The sequence below is a fragment of the Peromyscus leucopus genome, chromosome 7 (assembly GCF_004664715.2).
Source record: "Peromyscus leucopus breed LL Stock chromosome 7, UCI_PerLeu_2.1, whole genome shotgun sequence".
Lineage (NCBI taxonomy): Eukaryota > Metazoa > Chordata > Mammalia > Rodentia > Cricetidae > Peromyscus > Peromyscus leucopus.
Window position 1 is genome coordinate 66419568 of NC_051069.1, and position 21379 is coordinate 66440946.

Here is a 21379-nt window from a genome sequence, read left to right on the forward strand (position 1 = left end):
GACAGACATCACTTGTAGCATTTCTCACTCAGATGGGCTTTGAAGGAACTCAATTTAGTTGAGGTACTACATGCCAATTTTTTTCTCATGAGACTGGGCTGACATTTTGTTGACAAGGACAATGTTCTAAGGCCACCTGAAAAAGGAAATTCTATACTCAAGTTAGAAAAGGACCTTCTACATGCACCTGAAAAATCTTGGATCTTTTAAATAAGATACAATTTCACAATTTGGAAGTCTGAAGAAGATAACGTATTTGTGTTCCCATAGTAAACATGCCAATTAGCATACAGTTTTGTCTATAGGCCAAGTAGATTGACAGTATCTTGATTACTTTTGAACTTTGTGTAGACAAAGGAAACTATGCCAGTCTATTTCCTTAAACATATTGTGGTGGTTTAAATAAGTTACTGTCATCATTATGAACTCAGTGTTTAATTTTGAGTTTTAGTGAATTATATCAATGTCTTATTTCTCTTAATAGGTTTTTCCTGATTAATATTAAACTTCTCAAAGAGCAAATTCATTCGATTTGAACCTCACAGATTGATACATCAGCTCAGGAGTTAGAGTGTTTTTCCATAAAACACTTGAAATTATAAACTAGGTGATCTTAGTAGAATCTGCTCAGCTCTGCTAGTTTATGTTAGTGACTAGAGGGTGCTGAGTGGAGGAGTGAGGTTGACTGAGCTTTTACTTAAATCCCACACATTAAGCTGTAGTTTTCTTTATTTTCCCCTAAGACAGGGTTTCATGTGTCCTTGACTGCCTTGAAATATATATGAGGATGAAGATGTTCTTCTACTCATGATCTTCTATCTAGTCTCCTCTCCCAAGTTCTGGATTATAGAAGTCAACACCGTGCCCATTTTTATGCTGTGCTGGGAGTAAAATCCATGGCTTCCTGAATGTTAGGCAAGCTCTCTACCAACTGAGTTTTTCAAGCCCTGGACAATAGTTTTTTATCTGAAGGTGCTGATGTCTGTATATATGATCTATTTGTTACAGAAGTTGTAAAAAATGTGCTAAGATTTAAAAACTATGTTCAGTGTATTATGAAATGATCAATATTTCAATTTTTAAAAACTTTCTTTTTACATATAGGTAATTCTTACTTTTGCATTATTGATAAAATGGTGACCACTCTTCAAGTTCTTAAATGAAAGAAGACAGAACTCCATGAGCCTATAAGTGATGATAATTCATTGAAACTTGCTATGAGCATACTTTTCTTTCTGTGGCTAAGAGTAAAACTTATGGTTTACCATCTTTATTATAAAGATAGAAAAATTAGGTGGAAATTCTCACAAGTATGCATCTATTTTGTGAGATTAATGTCACAAAATCATGGGGGCAATTCACATTGTTATTTCATTGTCATTTTAAAAAATTCATGTTCTGAAAAGATTTTTTTTCTTATGTTACTCGGCTAGATTACTGTTACTAAACTACTATTTGTCTCTCTATGATATTTATTTCTTTTTAACACCTATCTCTTGTTTGTCTATAATAAATTTTATGGAAGTTATAGATTGCAGAAAGAATATAAGAGCATATATTGTGTATAGAATCAAGTCAGTCAACTGTCCTACTGTTCTAGCCTCAAACGAATGTTGGGAAAAGAAACATAATCAGTGTAATTAGCTTATTAGGTGAAAGATCCATGATAATGTAAAGATGTTACAAAGAATTTATTTTATAAATCTTCAAGGAGGTCTTTGTGTTTTCTTAAATTTTTCCTCCTGATCACTTACATCTTAGCAGGTGGCCAAACATAGTTTAAAAGACTAATTGTTGATAAATGATTAAGACATACATAAACATATTAATATCCACTGTTTACTACCATATTGTTCTAAAGCAAGTGACCATATATACTGTCTTGCTTGAAGAAGTATTTGACAAAAGAAGCAATATTGCCAGTTTGTAAACTTTCTTGTTCTAAAGAAAGCAGCTCTGTCCTGTAGATAAAGTTATGCAAATAAGCTATTTTATATTAAAGATGGTCCCATAACCTCACATATTTGAATGCTTAGTCATCAGAGAGTGGTGCTATGTGAAAGGACTTGAGGATTAGGAGTAATGACCTTGTTGAATAAGTTTGGCCTTGTTGGAAGAAGTGTGTCCCTGGATGGCCTTTGAAGTCTCTCTCTGTCTGCAGATCAGAATGTAGTTCTCAGCTACTACTCCAGTGCCATGCATTATGCCATATTCCCTGTCAAGATGATAATGGACTAACCCTCTGAAACTGTGGCAGCCTCCAATGAAATGTCTTCTTTTATAAGAATTGCCTCAGTCATGGTATCTCTTCACACCACTCTAACAGTGACTAAGGCAGTATGTATAAAGGAGGTTGTTATGTAACTGTTGGCACACAGATTATTCATTTAAGGAAATCTGTACTTGCATAAAACATTCTGAGAGGACCAAACACTACACCATTTAGGGCTCTGTGTCTAGTTTAAACTGAAATTTAAAAATGGAGCATAGTCTCAGTTATCTTTTCTACTGTTACGTTAATTTATTTTCTTGTTTCAAATCCACATCCTTTCATTCTCTCTCTATCAAAGCCATCAGTTATAGTCCCAATAACAGCAATAAAGGAATGAGAAATTATTTACATGAGATTTATTGCTGAAAATTAGAATTACTCACAGAGTTCAGTTAAGGTGAGAGATCTTTAGGTTTTATACAACTCACTTGGCAGCATTGCAGAAAATCAGAGAGGGGTGAGCTTGAGGCAGAAGGAAAATGACATGAAATGTTTGGAGCAGCCATCAGAAAAACTTGGTGAACCAAAACATATGAAGTGATAATGAACAATAAAAGATACAATCAATCCATAGCCTGAAATTTTGAGGTGCAGACTGTATATGGTAAATTTAAAGAAGAAATTAATCAATAAAACTTGAGGAGTCTGAAGGAAGACCTTTGAATACTTAGATATGAGAGCGGCTCTCTGGGAGGCTTTGATGAGCTATTGTTGCTGCTAAGTAAAACATAATGTAGAGATTTGTGCTTTGTATTAAAGTATAGATCAAGAAATTAAAAACCAGGGTTGTCACTAAAAAGAATTATTTTAATCTACTTAAATGATACAATAGTTACTTAGAGAAACCTAAGGAAAGAGAAAATTAGTTTAAAATATATTTTGGTAGTTGTTTTAGCTGCATACTAGGTAAAGGACAGGTATTGGTTTACTTAAAAAATTAGCCCATATCTAAAATAGTAGCTACATAAGACTCATGATATGGCTGCATTTTTGATAATTATTCAAGATCCATATATTTTTATACTGTATAAAAAGATGAGCTGAAATGGGGTATGGTAGAAATCACTACCCCAGTCTCTAGGAAAATACATCCTGCAGCACTAATGTGATACTAATCTCTACAAACTTTGCAGGCATATTATCTTAGCTTTGCCTTACTCCTTCCATTGGGAACCTTTTCCAGTGGCTTCCAGATGTCCTTTCTTAAACAGTAGCATAGGACACTGCATAGTTCAGAGAACCAGTGCAGTTGCTGGATATTTCCATTCCAATCGTACATCCTAGAACTGGGGAGATATCCACAGTATGGATTGAAAAATGCACTAGACCCACTGTGAAATGTTACACAGTATCTGTGTGTGTGTGGGGGGGGTGTGTGGGTGTAGGATCTCCAGAAGAGGTCAAAATCTCAAGTCCATTATATAAAGAAAAATTTGAGTGTAACTGGCACACATCTTCCTGTATATTTTAAATGATCTTTAGTTTACTTCTAATACTTAACACAATATAAATAAGCTATGTATCTACTTGTTACAATGTTTCATAAGTATATTAGATGAGATTGTCTAGAGTAATGTAACCAACAAAATGTATATTTATTATATAATGGGTATTTGTTAGATTGGTTTACATGTAGGAGCTGGGTAGTAGAACAATGGCCATCTGCATACTGGAAAGGCAGAGAAACCATTAGTTGCTCAGTCCATGAAGCTGACACAGCAGTCCCTGGAGAGTCACAAATTCAATCCACATTCAGCAAGGAAGGCAACAGAGGAACAGAAAACAATCACAAAGAAACAGGAAGACAAGTAGGTGAAACTTTTTTTCCTTAGACCTGGTTACATCTGGCTACCTAGAGGAAGGTGCTATCTATTCTGAGAATGAGTCCTGTGTCCCATCCTACACACACACACACACACACACCACTGACATGTATTCACAGACATGACCATGACCAAAAGTCTGTCTCTTGGTGATTTTAAATCCCTTCAAGTAGCAATCAGGACCAAACATCATCGCTGTGGGAAATATACTAAAAAAGTGTGTGTGCATGCTCAGCATAGATAAAATCATTCCTAATGTTTTTGGTCTACAGTTGGTTGCATCTATGAACACATATTCCCACTCTTTCTGTTCCAGCCACAGGTCTTCCTTACGGTTCTTTTCTTTGGCCTTTTACCTTAGAATTTTTCCTCTATCTGAAATTCTACTTCCCTATGTAAATACATAACTAACCTCTCAGCCTGTCAACTCTTCACTTAAATGTCATGTTCTTATAGAGAACCATCCACACCTTTTTAGAAGTTGGAATCCACCAGGCCTCTCTTAACGTCTTTATCTGCTCTACATCTTTTCTCTATGAAGAAAAATATGTCACTTCAGAACATGATGCATGTTTATCAATTGTTCTTATTGATTACAGTCTATTCTGAAACAGTCCATTGAGTTTCACACTCCCTCCACTTCCTCCTTTCAACCACTCCCTCCAGCAAGAATTATCCCTGAAGTGCAGCAAGCAATCAGTAAATTAACAGTGACAGAATCATAGGGTGCATTAATGAATGTCAATGCCGAATTGATATTCAAAAACAGATGAGGAAAGATAAAAACCACGTGTCTTACAGGTGATTAGTTAGGGTAGAAGAAGAGGATGGAACAAGTTGGTGTTTACTGTCCATTATGTAAAAAGTACAATGTTTGAACTTGTCATGCTCTCTCATGTAATCAATCCATCCAAAGAAATTGCAACTATTATAATTTTTTCTTTCAGATATAGATATGCCAAATTCTCACAACTACAAAGTGGTGGATCGGTTTTAAATACATCTGACTTGAAAATACTGTCATAAAAATGTGCACTACTCACTTTTTGTTGTAGTGATAAAATACCATGACAAAAAGCAATTTATAGAATGAGTTTATTTTGTCCTACAGTTCCATTGGAAGATAGTTCATGGCAGCAGGTGGCTTTAGTGTATATATCAGACACACACAGGAAGAAGAAAGAGCAAGCAGGAAATGGGGCAAGGTCATAAATCCTTAAAGCCCTCCTCCATACTTCCTCAAGCAAGGCTCCACATTGTAACCATTCCATAACCCCTCCCCCAAATATCACCACCAACCTGGGACCAAGGAGTTAAATACATGAGCCTGTGATGGACATTTCTTGTTCAGACCACAATACATAACAAGACAAATTTACTTCAGGACAGACATAGCCATGAAGGGATAAAAGAAGTCAGAAGCTAAAAAAGTAAAACATGCTCACACCTGCAACCAGATTATGACAATTTATATTTTCAAAACTTCAGTTAAATTCTTCAATGTAAAACATGAATCAAATTGATATAGTCCCATTATTGTTTCTTAGCCTTTTATCTCACAGGGTTCTGATTTGAACAGGCTAGATCCAAAACAATAAAGTTTTAAAATTATATGCAGACAGCCAATATTGCTCCTCTCATCCCTTACTTTCATTCAAAAGCTGATATACAGTAAATTGTAAATTATGAGACACAATACATCACAGTATCTTGATACTCTATTAAGACTTGAGATCATTTCCTTCATTCTTCAGAATTATTGTCATAACTGACAAATCCTAATTGTTAGTTATAGTTTATATTTTCTCTTGCTTTATAACAATTATTTTATGAAGAAATTAAAAAGTTATCTACTAAAGACTTTGGGAGAAGGCTACCAAGATTTTCACACTGGCAGTTCTTTAGTCTCAAGGAAACACCAATCACAAAGGTGTAGCCTGAAGCTGCTGGAAATGGGCAGTAACAAAAAAAAAAAAAAAACCTATAAACACTTCTTAATTCTATGGGTAGAAAACATGCAGTAAGTTGCATTTAGGTCCTGCAGGGACAATGGACTTATTTCTTACTTTACTCTTGACTGATACCCAAGAATACCATTTCAAAGGAGAAGAAATGATGGGAATGACACAGAAGAGATTTCTCTTATTTTTCTGTTTCACTTTTAGACTGGGTCTCACTATGTAACCCTAGCCAGTTTTGATCTCTGGGGCTCAGACTTCTGAACAGATGATATTATAGAATGACCCTATGAATGCCTTTAAGTTTCTTTCTAAAATATCCAAGAATAAAAAAATATTCAAATTAGCTTAAAGAGTCAATGTGTATTTTAAGAAATTTTCTTCTTATGGTCAATCAACATTGCTAACATGTTTACCTGGAAATTTAAATTAACCAAAAGACATTCAAACTTTGATTTAGAACCATCTAATAACGTTTTCCCCCCTTTGGTTTTTTCGAGACAGGAAATCTCTGTGTAATCCTTGCCTTCCTGGAACTTGCCAACCAGAGCAGCCTTGAATTGACAAAAATCCTCCTGCCTCTGCCTCCAGAGTGTTAGGATTAAGACGTGAACCACCACCACCTAGCTTTACATCTTTTTTTTTTAAATATATTCAGCCACATATAGTAGCACATACCTTTAATTCCAGCACTTGGCAGAGGCAGTCAGATATCTTGTGGGTTCAAGACCAGCCTAATCATTTTAGCTAGTTCTGGAATAGACAGAACTAGAACGTGAGATCCTCTCTCTCTCTCTCTCTCTCAATATATATATATATATATTATGTATGTGTGTGTGTATATGTGTATGTGCATTGGTACAAAGGTCAGGACACCTTGTGGGAGTCAGTTTTCACCTTCTACTATGTTGGTCCTGGTAACTGAACTCAGGGTATTAGGCTTGATAGCAAATGCCTTTATCAACTAAGCATCTTACTGGTCCACATGTTCCTTTAATAGAATGGTTCTTAACCTTCCTAATGCTTCAATTCTTTAATACAGTCCCTCATGTTGTAGTAACCCCTAACCATACATTTATTTTCATTGCTACTTCAAAACTGTAATATTGCTACTGTTATGATACTAATGTAAATACCTAATATTTCTGATGGTCTTAGGCAACTCCTGTGAAAGTGTCATTTGGCTGTCAAAGGGTCATGATCCACAGATTGAGAACTACTGTTTTAATATATAAACAACATCTTAGTGTTTTCAATATATATAATTTTAAGCTATACTTAAGCTTAATCTAGAGAGGCAAAAGCAGGAGAATCAGCTACATAGCAAGATTGAAGGCAACCTGGACTACATGAGATCTCTCTCAAAAACAGAAAAGAAAAAGAAAACTGTATATTCAAATAGAAGTCTTATTTGAAAGGGCCCGACTACAATTTTTAATTTGTTAATTATAAACATTTTTTAATCAAGTGATGGTCTTAAAACATGTACATGTTACTTTTAATTATGTTTTTTGATTGAGCCAATTACAAAAATCATAAAAGTTTCTCCCTGGTCAACTCAGTCTGGCTAGACATTGATCAATCTTACTAGGACTTTCCAGGAATATGCTTTTGGTTTCACTGACTAGATAAAAATGCCTCTATTCTTCCTGGATTGGGACAAACTATGAATAAGGAAAAACAGCTAATTGTGACTGAAAGAGCAAAATTTGGTGTGGCTGATAAATTTTAACTTCTGGAATTTAACTGTTAAAAGGAACTATTTGAGTTGTCTTTAAAGCTTAAACCAATTGATGAGGAATAGTGATTCCTGGTAATAAATCAGTCAGGATTGCTAATTACTTCAGCCATTAAAAAGTAATCTTTTGCTCACAAGTTAATATCCCTTTCAGCCTCCAATTTACTTTTTTACATGGCATTTATGATTACAATGAACACAATATTTACTTACCTGTTTGCGTTTATCAGCCTCCCTTTCTAGAAGGTAAGCTTCCTAGGAATAAGGGCTTTGCTCTTGTTTTCTACTGGTGTGTATGTTTGTGGTAACAGATAATAAATCCAGAGCTTCAATTAGAAACACATGTTCTTTCAGAGCTAAACACCAACCTACTTTACTTGCTCATAACTTCATTCCTAGTACTTAACAGTAAATAGCATGAATTTAAAGAATATCTGTTGAATGAAGTTTCTATGAATTCAGAGAATCACCTGGCTAAAGTTTTACTGGGCATCCACAATGTGCTAGAAAGATCCAGTGAGAAAGTTACTACGAGTTTTTCAGATAAAACTTCACATTATTTCCTACTGTCCAGGAGTATTCACTTAATTAAAAGGTCACATCATTGTTTCACTACGATCCTACATAGTATAGGATCTTTATATATAAACACTTTATAACAAAGCTTATCTTCAAAATGCTGCACACTTATACAAAGATCACAGGCCTTTCACAAGTTAAAGCCAATCACTTTTAAACACCATACTTAGAAGGCATGTAAGAGGAACCTACGTTAATGAAGTCAGTCAATAGTAGCAGACAGAATGTTACCTAAGTAATCTCTGCTCTTAGCTCTCCTTTGGTAATGTCCCCCAAGTTGCCTCACTAATTAAAGGGATAATTTACCCTCCTTCTCAAAAACAGATAGGCAGTTTTTTCCTTTTACACCTGATATGTTCAGATAAATGATCAGACCTTTTGAAGAACAACACACCAATTCCCCTGATCATAGTAGCTCTGCAGAATGCTAACATCACCCACAGCCTGGCAGGAAGCCTCCAATTCTCCATCACAGAAAACATGGTAATAACGATGAAACACGGGACTTGGGTCAGGGGATCCTGCTAACCCAAATGGCTCAACATCTTTGTCTTTACTAGGGTTTCCCTTGAAGTGCCAAGGAACCAGCACATCTTGGGAGTGAAAGGAAGTCCTGTTTGTATGAACAGGAAGCTCAGAACTAGGAACTTTTCTTGGCGTACATTCTCCCTCTTGGATGTTATTAGTGGTGGGGACAGATGATGCTTGGTCTTCACTGCCTCCGTCAGGCGTCTGATTTACGAGTAGTCCTGCAGTGGTTGTGGCACTGTTTATCTCCTCTTTATCTTCTTGGCTAGTTTTGCTTCCTTTAAGGTACTTGGACTTCTGGTTTTTATACTCTTGTTCCATTGCCCAGACATATATAAGGGCCTGCCCACCAGGTCTCAAGAGACGGGCAAGTTCTTGGAGAGCTGCCACTCTACGTTCCTAAAAGAAAATTTAAAATGAAATGATTGTCATTTATTAACCTACAGGAGACAGAGAGAGGAAGTAGAAACATATAATTAAATGTAGGATTATTGTATTAAAACACCTGACAAAGGCAGACTAGACCTGAATGAATTTAATTTATAGTGTGAGAAATAGATTACACACAGGAAACAAAAGATTCCCTGGCCTGAGGACACCAGGCTCTGAGTACAGGGAAGTCAATGCAGCTGGAATGCAGGGGACAGAATTACAGAAAAAGGAGGAAGTGCAGGGAAATGCCTACAAAGGCTACATGCAAAGTCTTCTAAAGGCATCGTCCAGTTCCTATGCTACAGAAGCAATTCCTTGGTGAAACTCCAAGAAATTCAGCAGAGAAGCAGCTGGGAAGTTAGAAAGCAAAGCAGAGGTTTCAGCAATCAAACAATGCTGGAGACAGAAGATGACCTTAGGGTCTTCAAGGTACAATGGCACAGATATAAACCAAGCCTAACCTGAAACCATAGGGAGGGTTAGAAATAAGTAGCTATAAACTGGCTACAATAGAACAGAAAGCCAATCCTTAAAGAATTATATTGATCAGCTTACATGTAGTTGTAGGTCCAGAATCCAATAATAATAACAATAACAACAATAATAATGATGATAAAAATGAGATATATTGAAAGCAATCATGACCAAAGCCCAAAAACCAGAGGCAAAGACAGACTAGGAAAATAAAACTGCAAGCCAGAAGAAGGCAACAGGTGTCCACCTTTATTACTTTCCATCTTGGTCCCTTTAGACAAAGGGTCCCTTGAACCTAGCACTAGCTAGAGCTAGACTGCCTGCTAGACTACCAGCCAGTAACCACAGAAATCTTTCTATCCCTGTCACCTCAGCATGGGAGTTACAAGTGTGTGTGTGTGTGTGTGTGTGTGTGTGTGTGTGTGTGTGTGTGTGTGTGTGTACCACGCCCAGCTTTTATGTGGGTGCTAGGTTCTAAACTCTGGTCTTCAAACTTTCACATAAAATGCTCTGAACTACTGAGTCACCTCTCTAGCCCCAAGAACATTTTTGTAGATATAAAAGAAAGGGTATATAACTATTGCTGAGGGAAAGAGAGAGAGACAGTGATAGAGAGAGACAGATACAAAGAGACAGAGATATTTTGGTTTAATGAAATTCTTCCTTTTTTTTTAACTAGGAAAATGAAGAGTACTTTCACTTATTTAACTCTGGAGTATGTTTTTCACAGTTTATCTGGATTCTTTGTAACCATCACTTCCAGGAATACAAGAAAAGAAGTAGCAAAATAGCTTTCCTTTCAGAAAGGCTGCCTGTCAAGGTGTTTTCAATTTCTTATGTATTCTCAGAAACTTTACCCTCAGTTTTTACAGACAGAAAAGGAGATAACTGTTATTATTTTCATTAGACTTAGGAATGTTCCTACCACCAATTAACCACGAGGTATGGCCTCTGTCGGTGCAGAAATACTCTGCCAACTATTATCTATCCTTTTATAAAAGATGTAAAATTATATAACTCGACTTTCTAAATCCATACAGTGCTTCAACAAGGCAACTGTTTGAATATTTGAGAAATGAATTCAAGTTCAGTAAGTAGGCTCCATGGTCATTCTACCTCTCAGATGTTTTAGTTTTTATATGGATTAAAACTAATATAACGCCAGGCGGTGGTAGAGCACGCCTTTAATCCCCACACTGGGGAGACAGAGGCAGGCGGATCTTTGGGAGTTCGAGGCTGGCCTGGTCTACAGTGACATCCAGGAAAGGCGTGAAGCTACACAGAGAAACCATGTCTCGGGAAAAAAAAACTAATATAACATTTAACAGTGTTATTATTGGTCTCATAAATTGTTTTGTAAGTTTCTCACATTTCTTCCAGTCGACTTGCTACTTGCTATAGTTTCTATTAACCCAGATAAAAACCAAGTGATGTACTACTTGGAAATGAGACTGGGTTTACACAATTATTTTCATCTTAATGTTTTGTAGTTATTGTCCTCTATTTTCTGTACATGAGACAAAGTTTAGTTAATCAAAATTCAATATAATAGCTATGTATATTATAAAGCAGTTATTCTGTATTCAGTGTAATTAAGAATTAAACATTGTATGTCTTGGACTAGGGAGATGGCACTGTAGGTAAAAGCTCTTGGCACTACCTGATGATTATTGTGTGATATTGTTTATATTCTGAAAAATAAATCTTGCTTGGAGTCAGAGGGCAGAGATAGCCACTAGTTAATCATAGAGGTCTAGAGGTCTGTGCAGAGACGAAACAGGAAGTAGTAAGGTGGGGTGGAGATAGGATCTCAGCCTTTTTGGATGGAATAATGGAAGAGGAAGGAAGCGACTGTGGCTGTTCTTCTGCTTCCCTGATCTTTCAGGTTTTTACTCTGATATCTGACTCCTGGATTTTACTGAAAAGATCAATTAGATTTATGCTTCTCTGGCACCCAACTTTTGGGACACAAATTCACAAAAAAGCTGCTTGCCAGTGGCTTTTCACCTACTGGCACATACCAGGGTTGCATGTAGGAACTGTATCCAGTGGAGTCACCACACCATCAGCTTGATTTCCCTTTCTTCCCCAAGCCCTCTAATCAAGTCTGAGATTTTTCTGTTGCAGCCTCTCTATGCAAACTCCACAGGTGCTTGGGCTCCAAACACTGCTGGAGTTAGCCCCTCACCACCAGCCAGCTCTGCCTTCAGGTAGCTCTGTGCTCTCACTTTGTGCTGATCACAAGTGCTGTTTTCACAATTACCCCTTGCAGAAGGGTGGCTCTTTGGCTTCCCCTCCCATGGGTTGTGGGCTTTCCCTGGACCCTCTCCTCACACTGCTGACACTGTTCTCAGCTAGGCTGTTCTCCACTTAGACATGCTACACAGTAGCAACCAGCCTCCCACTTTCCCATCGTCATCAACAGATTTGGTGAGACAATTGGGAATTCTTAAAGAGGGGAAGTAGTTTATAAAAAAGAGAAAGAGTTTTTTCCCACATTAAAAAATGGGAAATACTATCACAATGGAGGGAGTTAGGTCTCTGTATGATTACATAACAGATGATTTAAAAATGGAACAATTAGCTGGGTGGTGGTGGTGCATACCTTTAATCCCAGCACTTGGGAGGCAGAGCCAGGTGGATCTCTGTGAGTTCGAGGTGAGCCTGGTCTACAGAGCGAGATCCAGGACAGGCACAAAAACTACACAGAGAAAGCCTGTCTCAAAAAACCAAAAAATAAAAATAAAAAATAAAATAAAATGGAACAATTAAATGAGGGGATAAATAACATGGATGGGATTTACATAATGTCAATTATAAACATCGGTTTGATAATTCTAAGTTGGTTGATATGAGTGCCATGATACAGGCCTTAGAAATGGTTACTACCGATAATATGCAAGCCTTACAACTAATTACTAAAAAAAAAAAAAAAAAAAAAAAAAAAAAATTGACTGATAACTTACAAGCACTAGAAAAACCTGTTAAAATAAATAATAGAGATATTGAGACACAGACAGAGGAATTTAAAGGAGAACCAAACTCACCACTACATTCTTAAATTAGAGAGGAACAGCCCAAGATTATCAAAAAATCAACCTTAATTTACCCAATCTCCTTACAGGAACAACTGCCAAATGACAGGCATCCCCAAGGCTAAGAAAGAACTGACTGGGTTCCTGTGGAAATGTTAGATTTGAGGTAACTTAAGGAATTAATAGTCTCATATGGCATGCATTCACCTTTTGTGGAGCAGATGATATATTTGTGGTCAACTAGTAACAGAATTGTCCCACAAGAATGGAAAGACTTTGTTGCAGCAGTATTAAAACCTGGTCCTCAGTCAGAGTGGAGGACCTGGTGGAAAGATGAGGCTAGGACCATTGAACAATGAAGTAGGGCTAAAGGTATTAAAATTTCCCACGAATAACTTCTTGAAAAGTATGATTATGCTGATGTACAAAGAGAGTCTTTATATGATGACCACACCCTGGTTCATCAGCTTTGAATGCTTGGGACAGAATTGAAGAAGTCATAAAGAGAATTGAGTCATTTATCAAAGTTATACAAGCCCCAAAAGAAACCTTCACTGATTTTTTTACAAAGACTGACTTGAGCTGAAAATAGAATGATACCAAATTCAGAAAGTAGACAAGTAATAATTGAATCTTTGGCTTTTTGAAAATGTTAATTCACAGTGCAAAAGGGTAACTAGGCCTTTAAAGGAAAGATCAGCACCCATAGAGGAATGAATCCGAGATACAGTCAATACTGAATCTCATAAATATGATGATGGTTGGATAGGAGAGATGATTACCAGAGGCTTCAGGAAAAATCAAAATATCAGGTGTTTTAATTGTGGCAAACAAGGTCACCTAAAAGGGGATTGTAGGCACAGCATTCCTAGAAACAATGTGTTTTTTTTTTTTTTTTTTTTTTTTTTTATTTATTTATTTATTTATTTATTTATTTTGTAGGAATAATGCAAACAGAAGGCCCCTGCCTTCTGGAGTATGCAGAAGGTGTGGCAAAAGCTGACATTGGACAAATGAATGCAGATCAACAAGGGACACGTAAGGGATCTCTTGTAGGCTCCCATGTCAAATTTGGTTCATTTCCCCCATTCCCTGTCACCATGGGGGAAACTCCTCCCCAGAACAAATAAAGGGCCCAATGCCTATTGTAAAAAACCATACTGCTTTGGATGATAGGTCAGCTTGAGTAAATAAGACCAAAATATCAAGAAAAACCATATAACAAATATTATAAAAATTAGATTTGAATGAGAGACCTCTTGATTAGAAGAGGTGATGGTTCATCAAACAGCATGACCACGCAATCTAAACTAACTTATAAGACTAACAAATGCTTTTTTTTTTTAATCAGCTAAAACTTGCCAAAAGGGAAACTCCCCAAAGTTAGGGTGAGGGAAGGGTTTTGGTTTTGTCTTTCCAGGAGAATGAATGTATCCAGGTAAGGAATTTGAAGACCACTGGATCTGAGGAGAAAGGACAAATCATCCAGAGAAAATGTCCCAAGGAAAAGACTAAATTGGTCAATTGATATAGCACAATTCCAACAGAATAAAATTTCATAAATCTTCCCAAATGTTTGTTTCTGCTGTTCTCTACAGACACATAATGCAAATGGTCTTTTTGTACTCCTAGTTCAATTAAACATCTCTCCTTCTCTAAACCCAAGCATGCTTATTAAAGGAAAATCCAAAATCTATCTTATGTCAGAAGAGCCACCTGATATGGGACAAAAACAAACAAACAAATTAAAAAAAACCCAAACCAAACTAATCTATTGCCATTAATCTCATATTCCTTTGGTTTTATTTTGACTCTTTAAAGCTTTTTTAATGTATAAATATACCTCAAAATTTATAAGATATATATATCATATATATATATATGCATACACCTTTTTGTCATGATATTAATGGTCATATAGGGTACTAATACTAGAAAAACGCTTCATCTAGCTTCCTATACATGATTTTGAGTTTGAGTCTCAATCAGGTAATTAGGAATTACGTTTTTGTACTATGGATGTACATAACAAATTATGGTCCTTTATTTAACCTTTTTGAGATCTGCTGCATATTGCTGTGGATGGTTGTTTGATAAATAAAACAATGATTGGCGAGTAGCCTGGCAGGAAGTATACGCGGAACTAGCAGAGAGGAGAAAAGAAAAGGACAGGAAGGCAGGGGGGAGAGACACCAGTCCAGGCAACATCATGTAAAGGCAACAGGTAAAGTCACAGAACACGTGGCGACATATAGATTAACAAAATTGGGCTTAGTATAAGAGTAAGAGCTAGACAATGGTAGGTCTGAGCTAATGGCTGGGCAGTTTAAATAATGTAAGAGTTGGTGTATTTATTTTATAAGTGGGCTCTGGGACTAGCAGGGCTAGTTAGTTTTTGGTTACTCAGTAGGTAATGGACATTTGACGTGGTTTAGGGGGGTAGGATACAAGTTGTTATTAGTAATGGTTAAAAAAAAAAAAAGCAGAACAAAAAAGATTAGATTCAGAGATCTTGTTCTGAAAAGAAAAAGGGGGAATACAGAAATGATAGGATAAAAAGGTAGATTATTGAATCTACTTTTAAACCAAAAAAGCAACTTCTAGTTTTAAATATTTTACATTGGCTTGGATTTTTGTATATTGATACAAATTTGAGGTTATTTTTGTTATACTATATATATATGTGTGTGTGTGTGTGTTTGTGTGTGTGTGTGTGTGTTATATAAATGATAAGATAAAAAGGTAGATTATTGAATCTACTTTTAAACCAAAAAAAAAAAAAAAGAACCCTACTAGTTTTAAATATTTTACATTGATAGGGATTTTTGTACATTGATACAAATTTGAGGTTATTTTTGTTATACTGTATATATGTTTCTACTCTTAAGATATTTTTATATATTGATACAAACTTAAGGTTATTTTTGCTAGAATATACTGTACACATATTTCTACTCTTGTTCAAGGTATTATGCCTATACAACTCATTTAACAATGTCATGTAAATTTCTAGTTCTTGAATGTTATTATTACAAACTATTTAGGATAATAAAGAAATACAGATTAGTAGTCATCTATTACAATCAAACTTGTAGTCAGTTTAGGTATGCTTTCAAGGTCAAGCAGAAATAAGTGGTCTTCAAACACTTTAGAGATCTACAGAATATGGCATTTCAGATGATTTAATAACATAAGTTTTTTATTTTTTATTTATTTTTTTAAAGACAATGAGACATGTCTGCTCCTGGCAGCATCAATCTACTTCAGAGAAGATGATGGGCATTGAAGAAACTCCTTATGGAGTTTACTTCTTTGTGGCAAAAGTTAGCAACTGGGCAAGAAACTGCCCTTGCCTCAACTGCTGACAGTATGCTTTTAAAATTCAACAAGCAGGACAGAAAACAAAGTGACTGTTGAACTTCACCATGACAAAGTGGAACACTCCTTCAAAAACCCTGCTTCACAGAAAAGTCTGTCAGATATTCTAGGCCTATACGCTGTAGATGAATGCCCCAATGTTACAGAGGAACCTTGAGTGACTGTCCAGGCAGCCAGCTGTTTCTGTTATTTCTTAGTTTTAGAAGTTGTTTGCTTTGCACTTCCTGTTTACTCAGGTAATATTAAATCCTTCTCACGTTTCTGATGGCGTTGATGACTAGATTGTTATAGTTTTCCTTGTTACCAAACTCAGAAAAGAAACTCACTGAAGAGGTGTAAAGTGTATAAGGTTGTGAAACATAAAAAGATAGTTTGGGTGGGTAATACAAGTTAGGATAGAAAGTCAATTAGGTAGAACACTTTGGACTCACCAAAATAGGATGGATACTGGAGTATTTTCTCTGAATTTGTCAAATGCAAAAGGATTAGTCATTGTTAATGTAATTATTGCCTGTATATATTTGTATATAATTATGTACTTATTGTATATAGTTTTTTTTATGTTAGTTAAAACTTTCACTTTTTATTTAGACAAAAAGGGGGAATGTTGTGTGATTTTTGCTTGTATTTTGACAAATAAAGCTTGCTTGGAGTCAAAGGGTAGAGCTAGCCACTAGATAACCACAGATGTCTGGAGGTCTATACAGAGAGGAGACAGGAAGTGATAAGGTGGGGTGGAGACAGGTCTCAGGCTTTTTGGACTGGATGCTCAGAAGAAGAAGGAAACAACTGTGGCTGCTCTCCTGCTTCTTTGATCTTTGAAGTTTTTACTCTGATATCTGACTCCTGGTTTTCATTGATAAGATTAATTAGATTTACACTTCAGATGACCTGAATTCAATTCCCAGAATCCTTACGTTGGAAGGACAGAATTCACTCTCAAAACTATTCTCTGACCTACACAAGTACCCTATGGCAAGTGGACACTCACATCAATACCCACATACACACATTTACTCTAAAATAAGTAAATACAAATAAAATTAAAAATTTGATATATCACCATTTCAATTACTTTGAAATGACTTAGATTATAAATTAACATGTTAAAACAACTATTATCCTGTGTCCAGTTAAGAATAAAACAAGAAAAGACTTTTTTTTCCTTTTAAAAAACGAATGAATAAAACCTAAAGGACTTTAAACTAAGCTAATACGTCCATAAAACTAGGAAAAAATTTCAATGAAGATATAAAATAAATTCTAGGATAGTATTAACACATTAATTTCACAGTAAATTACATATATCTCCACAGAGAATTGAGCTAGAATTCAAGCCAGCATAAATCACCAAGAATGAAGCAGAAATCTTAAAAAGGGTAGCAAAATGTAGAACATATTATCAATTTAGAATTCAAAGTATAGTCAAAATAATATTGTTTTAAATAGAGTTTAATGACACAAAAAGAGGATGTGCTACCAATATTTAAATACTTAGTGATAAATAAATACTTAAATAAATATAGCAAAGAGAATTCTTTAAGCAAAAGAAAGCTAGTCTTTCAGAAACCTTTAAAAATGCTTCAAAGAAGGAAGACTAGAAAGAGTAAATATTGAAAAGTACAAATAAATATCAAGAGCTTAAAACAACAAAACTAATAAAAAACAATACCACAGTGGAAGTCAGAGGAGCTAAGTGGTGTTCTGATGTCTTACATTGCTAGGAGGGCTAAGCATAACAACTCAAGGTAGACTAAGGTCATGGGCAGATATTGGGCACCATGGTAACCACTAAAAATAACCAGAAAGCTAAGGGAAGAGGAAAAACTAGAGTATGGCTATGAGGTAAGTAATCAAAGAGAACTGTTATCAGTTTTTGTCACTGTGGTGAAATGCCTGAGGAAAGCAATGTAAAATGGAGATGGAGATACATTTTAGCTCACAGACTTCCAGGTTTCACTCCATGGCCACTTGGCTTCTTGTTCCTAGGGCTATAATGGACTCATCAGAGAAGAAGGCATCCTGGCAGAGCTGCTCACCTGATGGCAGACAGGCAGCAGATAGAAGGGGACCAGGAAGAGAATGCCATTCAAAGTCACTCTACTGGTGAGCTCCTTACTTCAAATCAGGCCCCACTTCCTCATAGTCTATGCAGCATAAAGTAATCAATGAGTTAACACATTGATGGAGTTAGCACCCTCATGACCCAATCACCTTCCAACAGAGCCACCAGCTTGGGGCCAAGCCTTCAACACATGAGCCTTTTTTATTTACTTTTGGATGATACTTCATGTTGAAACCATGACAAAAACTAGAAAAATAAAAGAAAAAAATTTAAGGAAAGGCTTATACTGAGTCACATACACACAAACTTTTCCTGCCACTTTAGTTACAAGCGTTTACAGAAGGAGAAGCAATACTCACAGCAGTTGAAAAATGGTGAATGACAGCAATGGAGATGCAAGCATCGAAAGACTCACTTCGGAATGGAACTGACAGTGCATCACAGACTAAGGCCTGAAACTGCCTCTCTCTACAAATGTCCACAAGGTTCTGGCTACGATCACAACCAATCTATTATAGGGAAAGAAATTTGTAACATTTAGTTTACATATCACAAGAGGTTTATTTCATACCTTAGACTACTCACACATGCTTCAAATACATAAGCAAACAACCACATTACAAGTCATAAGAGTCAGTACCAAGTCATGACTACAGTCAGGAAAATCAGTCATTACCAAACAAGAAAAGAGGATTTAGGCCCTATATGGTAGCACATACTATTAATTACAGCATGATGGAGGCAGAGGCAGGCAAATCTCTACAATTTCAAGGCCAGCCAGTATTACATAGTGAAATCCTGTTTGTTTTTGTTGTTTTTTGCCTTTTTTTAATCATTGTTAAATATTATTTCATTTTTAAAGCTATTAAGTTTTTTTTTTTCTGTTAAACCCTAGCTTTACAAAGAACAAAATGCTGAATTCACAGTTTGTAAAATTATGCTTGTTTAAATTTTTCTGTATCAGAAAACCATCCTAAGGGAATAGGGCTACTGAAGGCAGCAAGCAGAGCAAGTATTTCTACCTCCCCTAGCAGGTAAAGCCCAGTAAGTCCCATGACCACCTCTGATTCTGTGAAAGTGTCTGAGGGCTTCCCATCTTCAAAATAACTGTCCTGTTTAGTAACATATATACAAACATCGAGCTCTTTATGGTGCTATGTATACCCATGTGTAGAAACGTGCATATCTATATAGATATAACTGTGAAGTGCACATGTAAGCTATGGAAGTCATAGAAGTGACTCAAAAAACACTAACCAATCATTTAATAATTATTCACAGACATTTCTTTATAACCCAATCCAGTAATGAGTAATGCTTTTTACTCTGTAAAAACTTGTAACTAGCCAGGCAGTGGTGGTACATACCTTTAATCCCAGCACTCAGGAGGCAGAAGCAGGTGGATCTCTGTGGGTTCGAGGTGAGCCTGGTCTACAAATTGAGTTCCATGAAAGCCAGAACTTTACTAGGTAAAATTCAATATGGGAATGTCCTAAGGGACTATTAATAACAGCATTGGCACCATTCCTAACTCTTCCCTTTGTTTAAGATCCATGCCTGGCTGATTACATTTCTTTATTTTCATCCATATGCTATACAACTCAGCCAGTAAGCACAAACTCAGACTGGAAACACCATTCAAATAATATACACAGTTTTATGTTGGTCACATTTCCTTACACTTAAATTCAGTTCAGAAATAATCATAAGCCATAAGTATGCCCAGTCATAACCGACAACTGCATCTTACTAAGAGTCAACAGAAAGATATCCAGTCTGACTATAAAACAAAGCTTTAAAAGTAGGGCTCAATAGTTTATTCAGAAGAAAGTTGCTAATAACAACAAAGAAAACTGGAACAGTAGCCATGTAAAATAAGAGGAAAGGTCTCTCTCCGTTTGCCAGATGCTTTTGACAGTTTAGATATAGCATACCTTTTCAATAACAAGAAAGCACAGGCAATGTGTCATACAAATCCCACTGATGGAGAAGTGGCCCATGCCTGGCTCAAGACTTTCATCTTACGTTTGTTTTGCTGGAGTCTTCCACAAAACGTAGTTAAATCATGTTTTTTTCTCTTCCTGATATAAATACCGAAGATAATTCATAATAATTCTATACAATTCTCCACAATATAGCAGAAAGATGGCCTAATTATAAGCAAAAAACATGAACTCAAGAACTCTTGCAAAGCTCCATATTTCATTGTGTTAAATAGAGATCAAGGACATAAAAATTTATATTAGGCTTAAAAATATTTTCTTTACTCTTCCCTACTTGTGTACATATTATGTGTATGCATGTGTTCATGTTCATGTTCATGTGTGAGTATGGTCACATGCATGTGTGTTAGTCCTTGCGTAATTTAGAGTCTCTTGTTTTACTGCAATGTACACCAGCTAGCTGACCTAAAACCTTCTAAGAATTCTCCTGTCTCCATCTCCTATCTCACTAGAGGAGAGAGTAAACTACATTCACCTTCTACCACATCTGGATTTTGTTTATTCTGAGGATTTCAACTCAGGTCAACTTGCTTGTATGACAAGCAACTTACCCACAGAGCCTTCTCCCCAGTGCAACTTCTTTATTTTTAAAATTTTCAAAGAAAAATAAAACAAGCCAAAACCCTAAATATGTGACTGTGGAAATATAATTAAAACATGAAAGAAATCATTAAAGTAAAGTTCCCTTTTCTACTATTAAACTATCAAACATAACTTTTAGAGCAAGCAAGTAATACTTACCTTAGCAGGTGAGAAAGGGAAGGAAGGAAGGAAGGAAGGAAGGAAGGAAGGAAGGAAGGAAGGAAGGAAGGAAGGGAGGGAGGAGGAAGGAAGGAAGGAAGAATATAAGCTAGTTTACTAGGGTAATAGAATACAGATAGGTAAATATCTTTCAGCAATATTCTGAATCGGGGCTTTGTTTTTCTTAAAAAGACACAATATTTGGGCTACAGAGCACTTGATACTCTTGCAGAGGACATGGGTTTGATCCCCAGCACAAATACACGGTAGCTAATTATCTGTCATATAACTCCAATTCCTGGGGATCCAATTCTCATTACTGGCATTTGATAACAACAGGTTTGCACATGGTG

General features: G+C 36.1%; 1 protein-coding gene across 1 annotated transcript in view; it reads right to left on the reverse strand.

Annotated features, from left to right (window-relative positions):
• Nucleotides 1–7001: 7001 nt before the first annotated feature.
• Nucleotides 7002–21379, reverse strand: part of LOC114688416 (alkylated DNA repair protein alkB homolog 8-like) — a 50532-nt gene continuing 36154 nt past the window's right edge. The window contains 2 exon segments of the mRNA XM_028863001.1: nucleotides 7002–9297; nucleotides 18642–18791. Coding sequence (XP_028718834.1) covers nucleotides 8740–9297; nucleotides 18642–18791 — 708 coding nt within the window. The 3' untranslated portion in view covers nucleotides 7002–8739.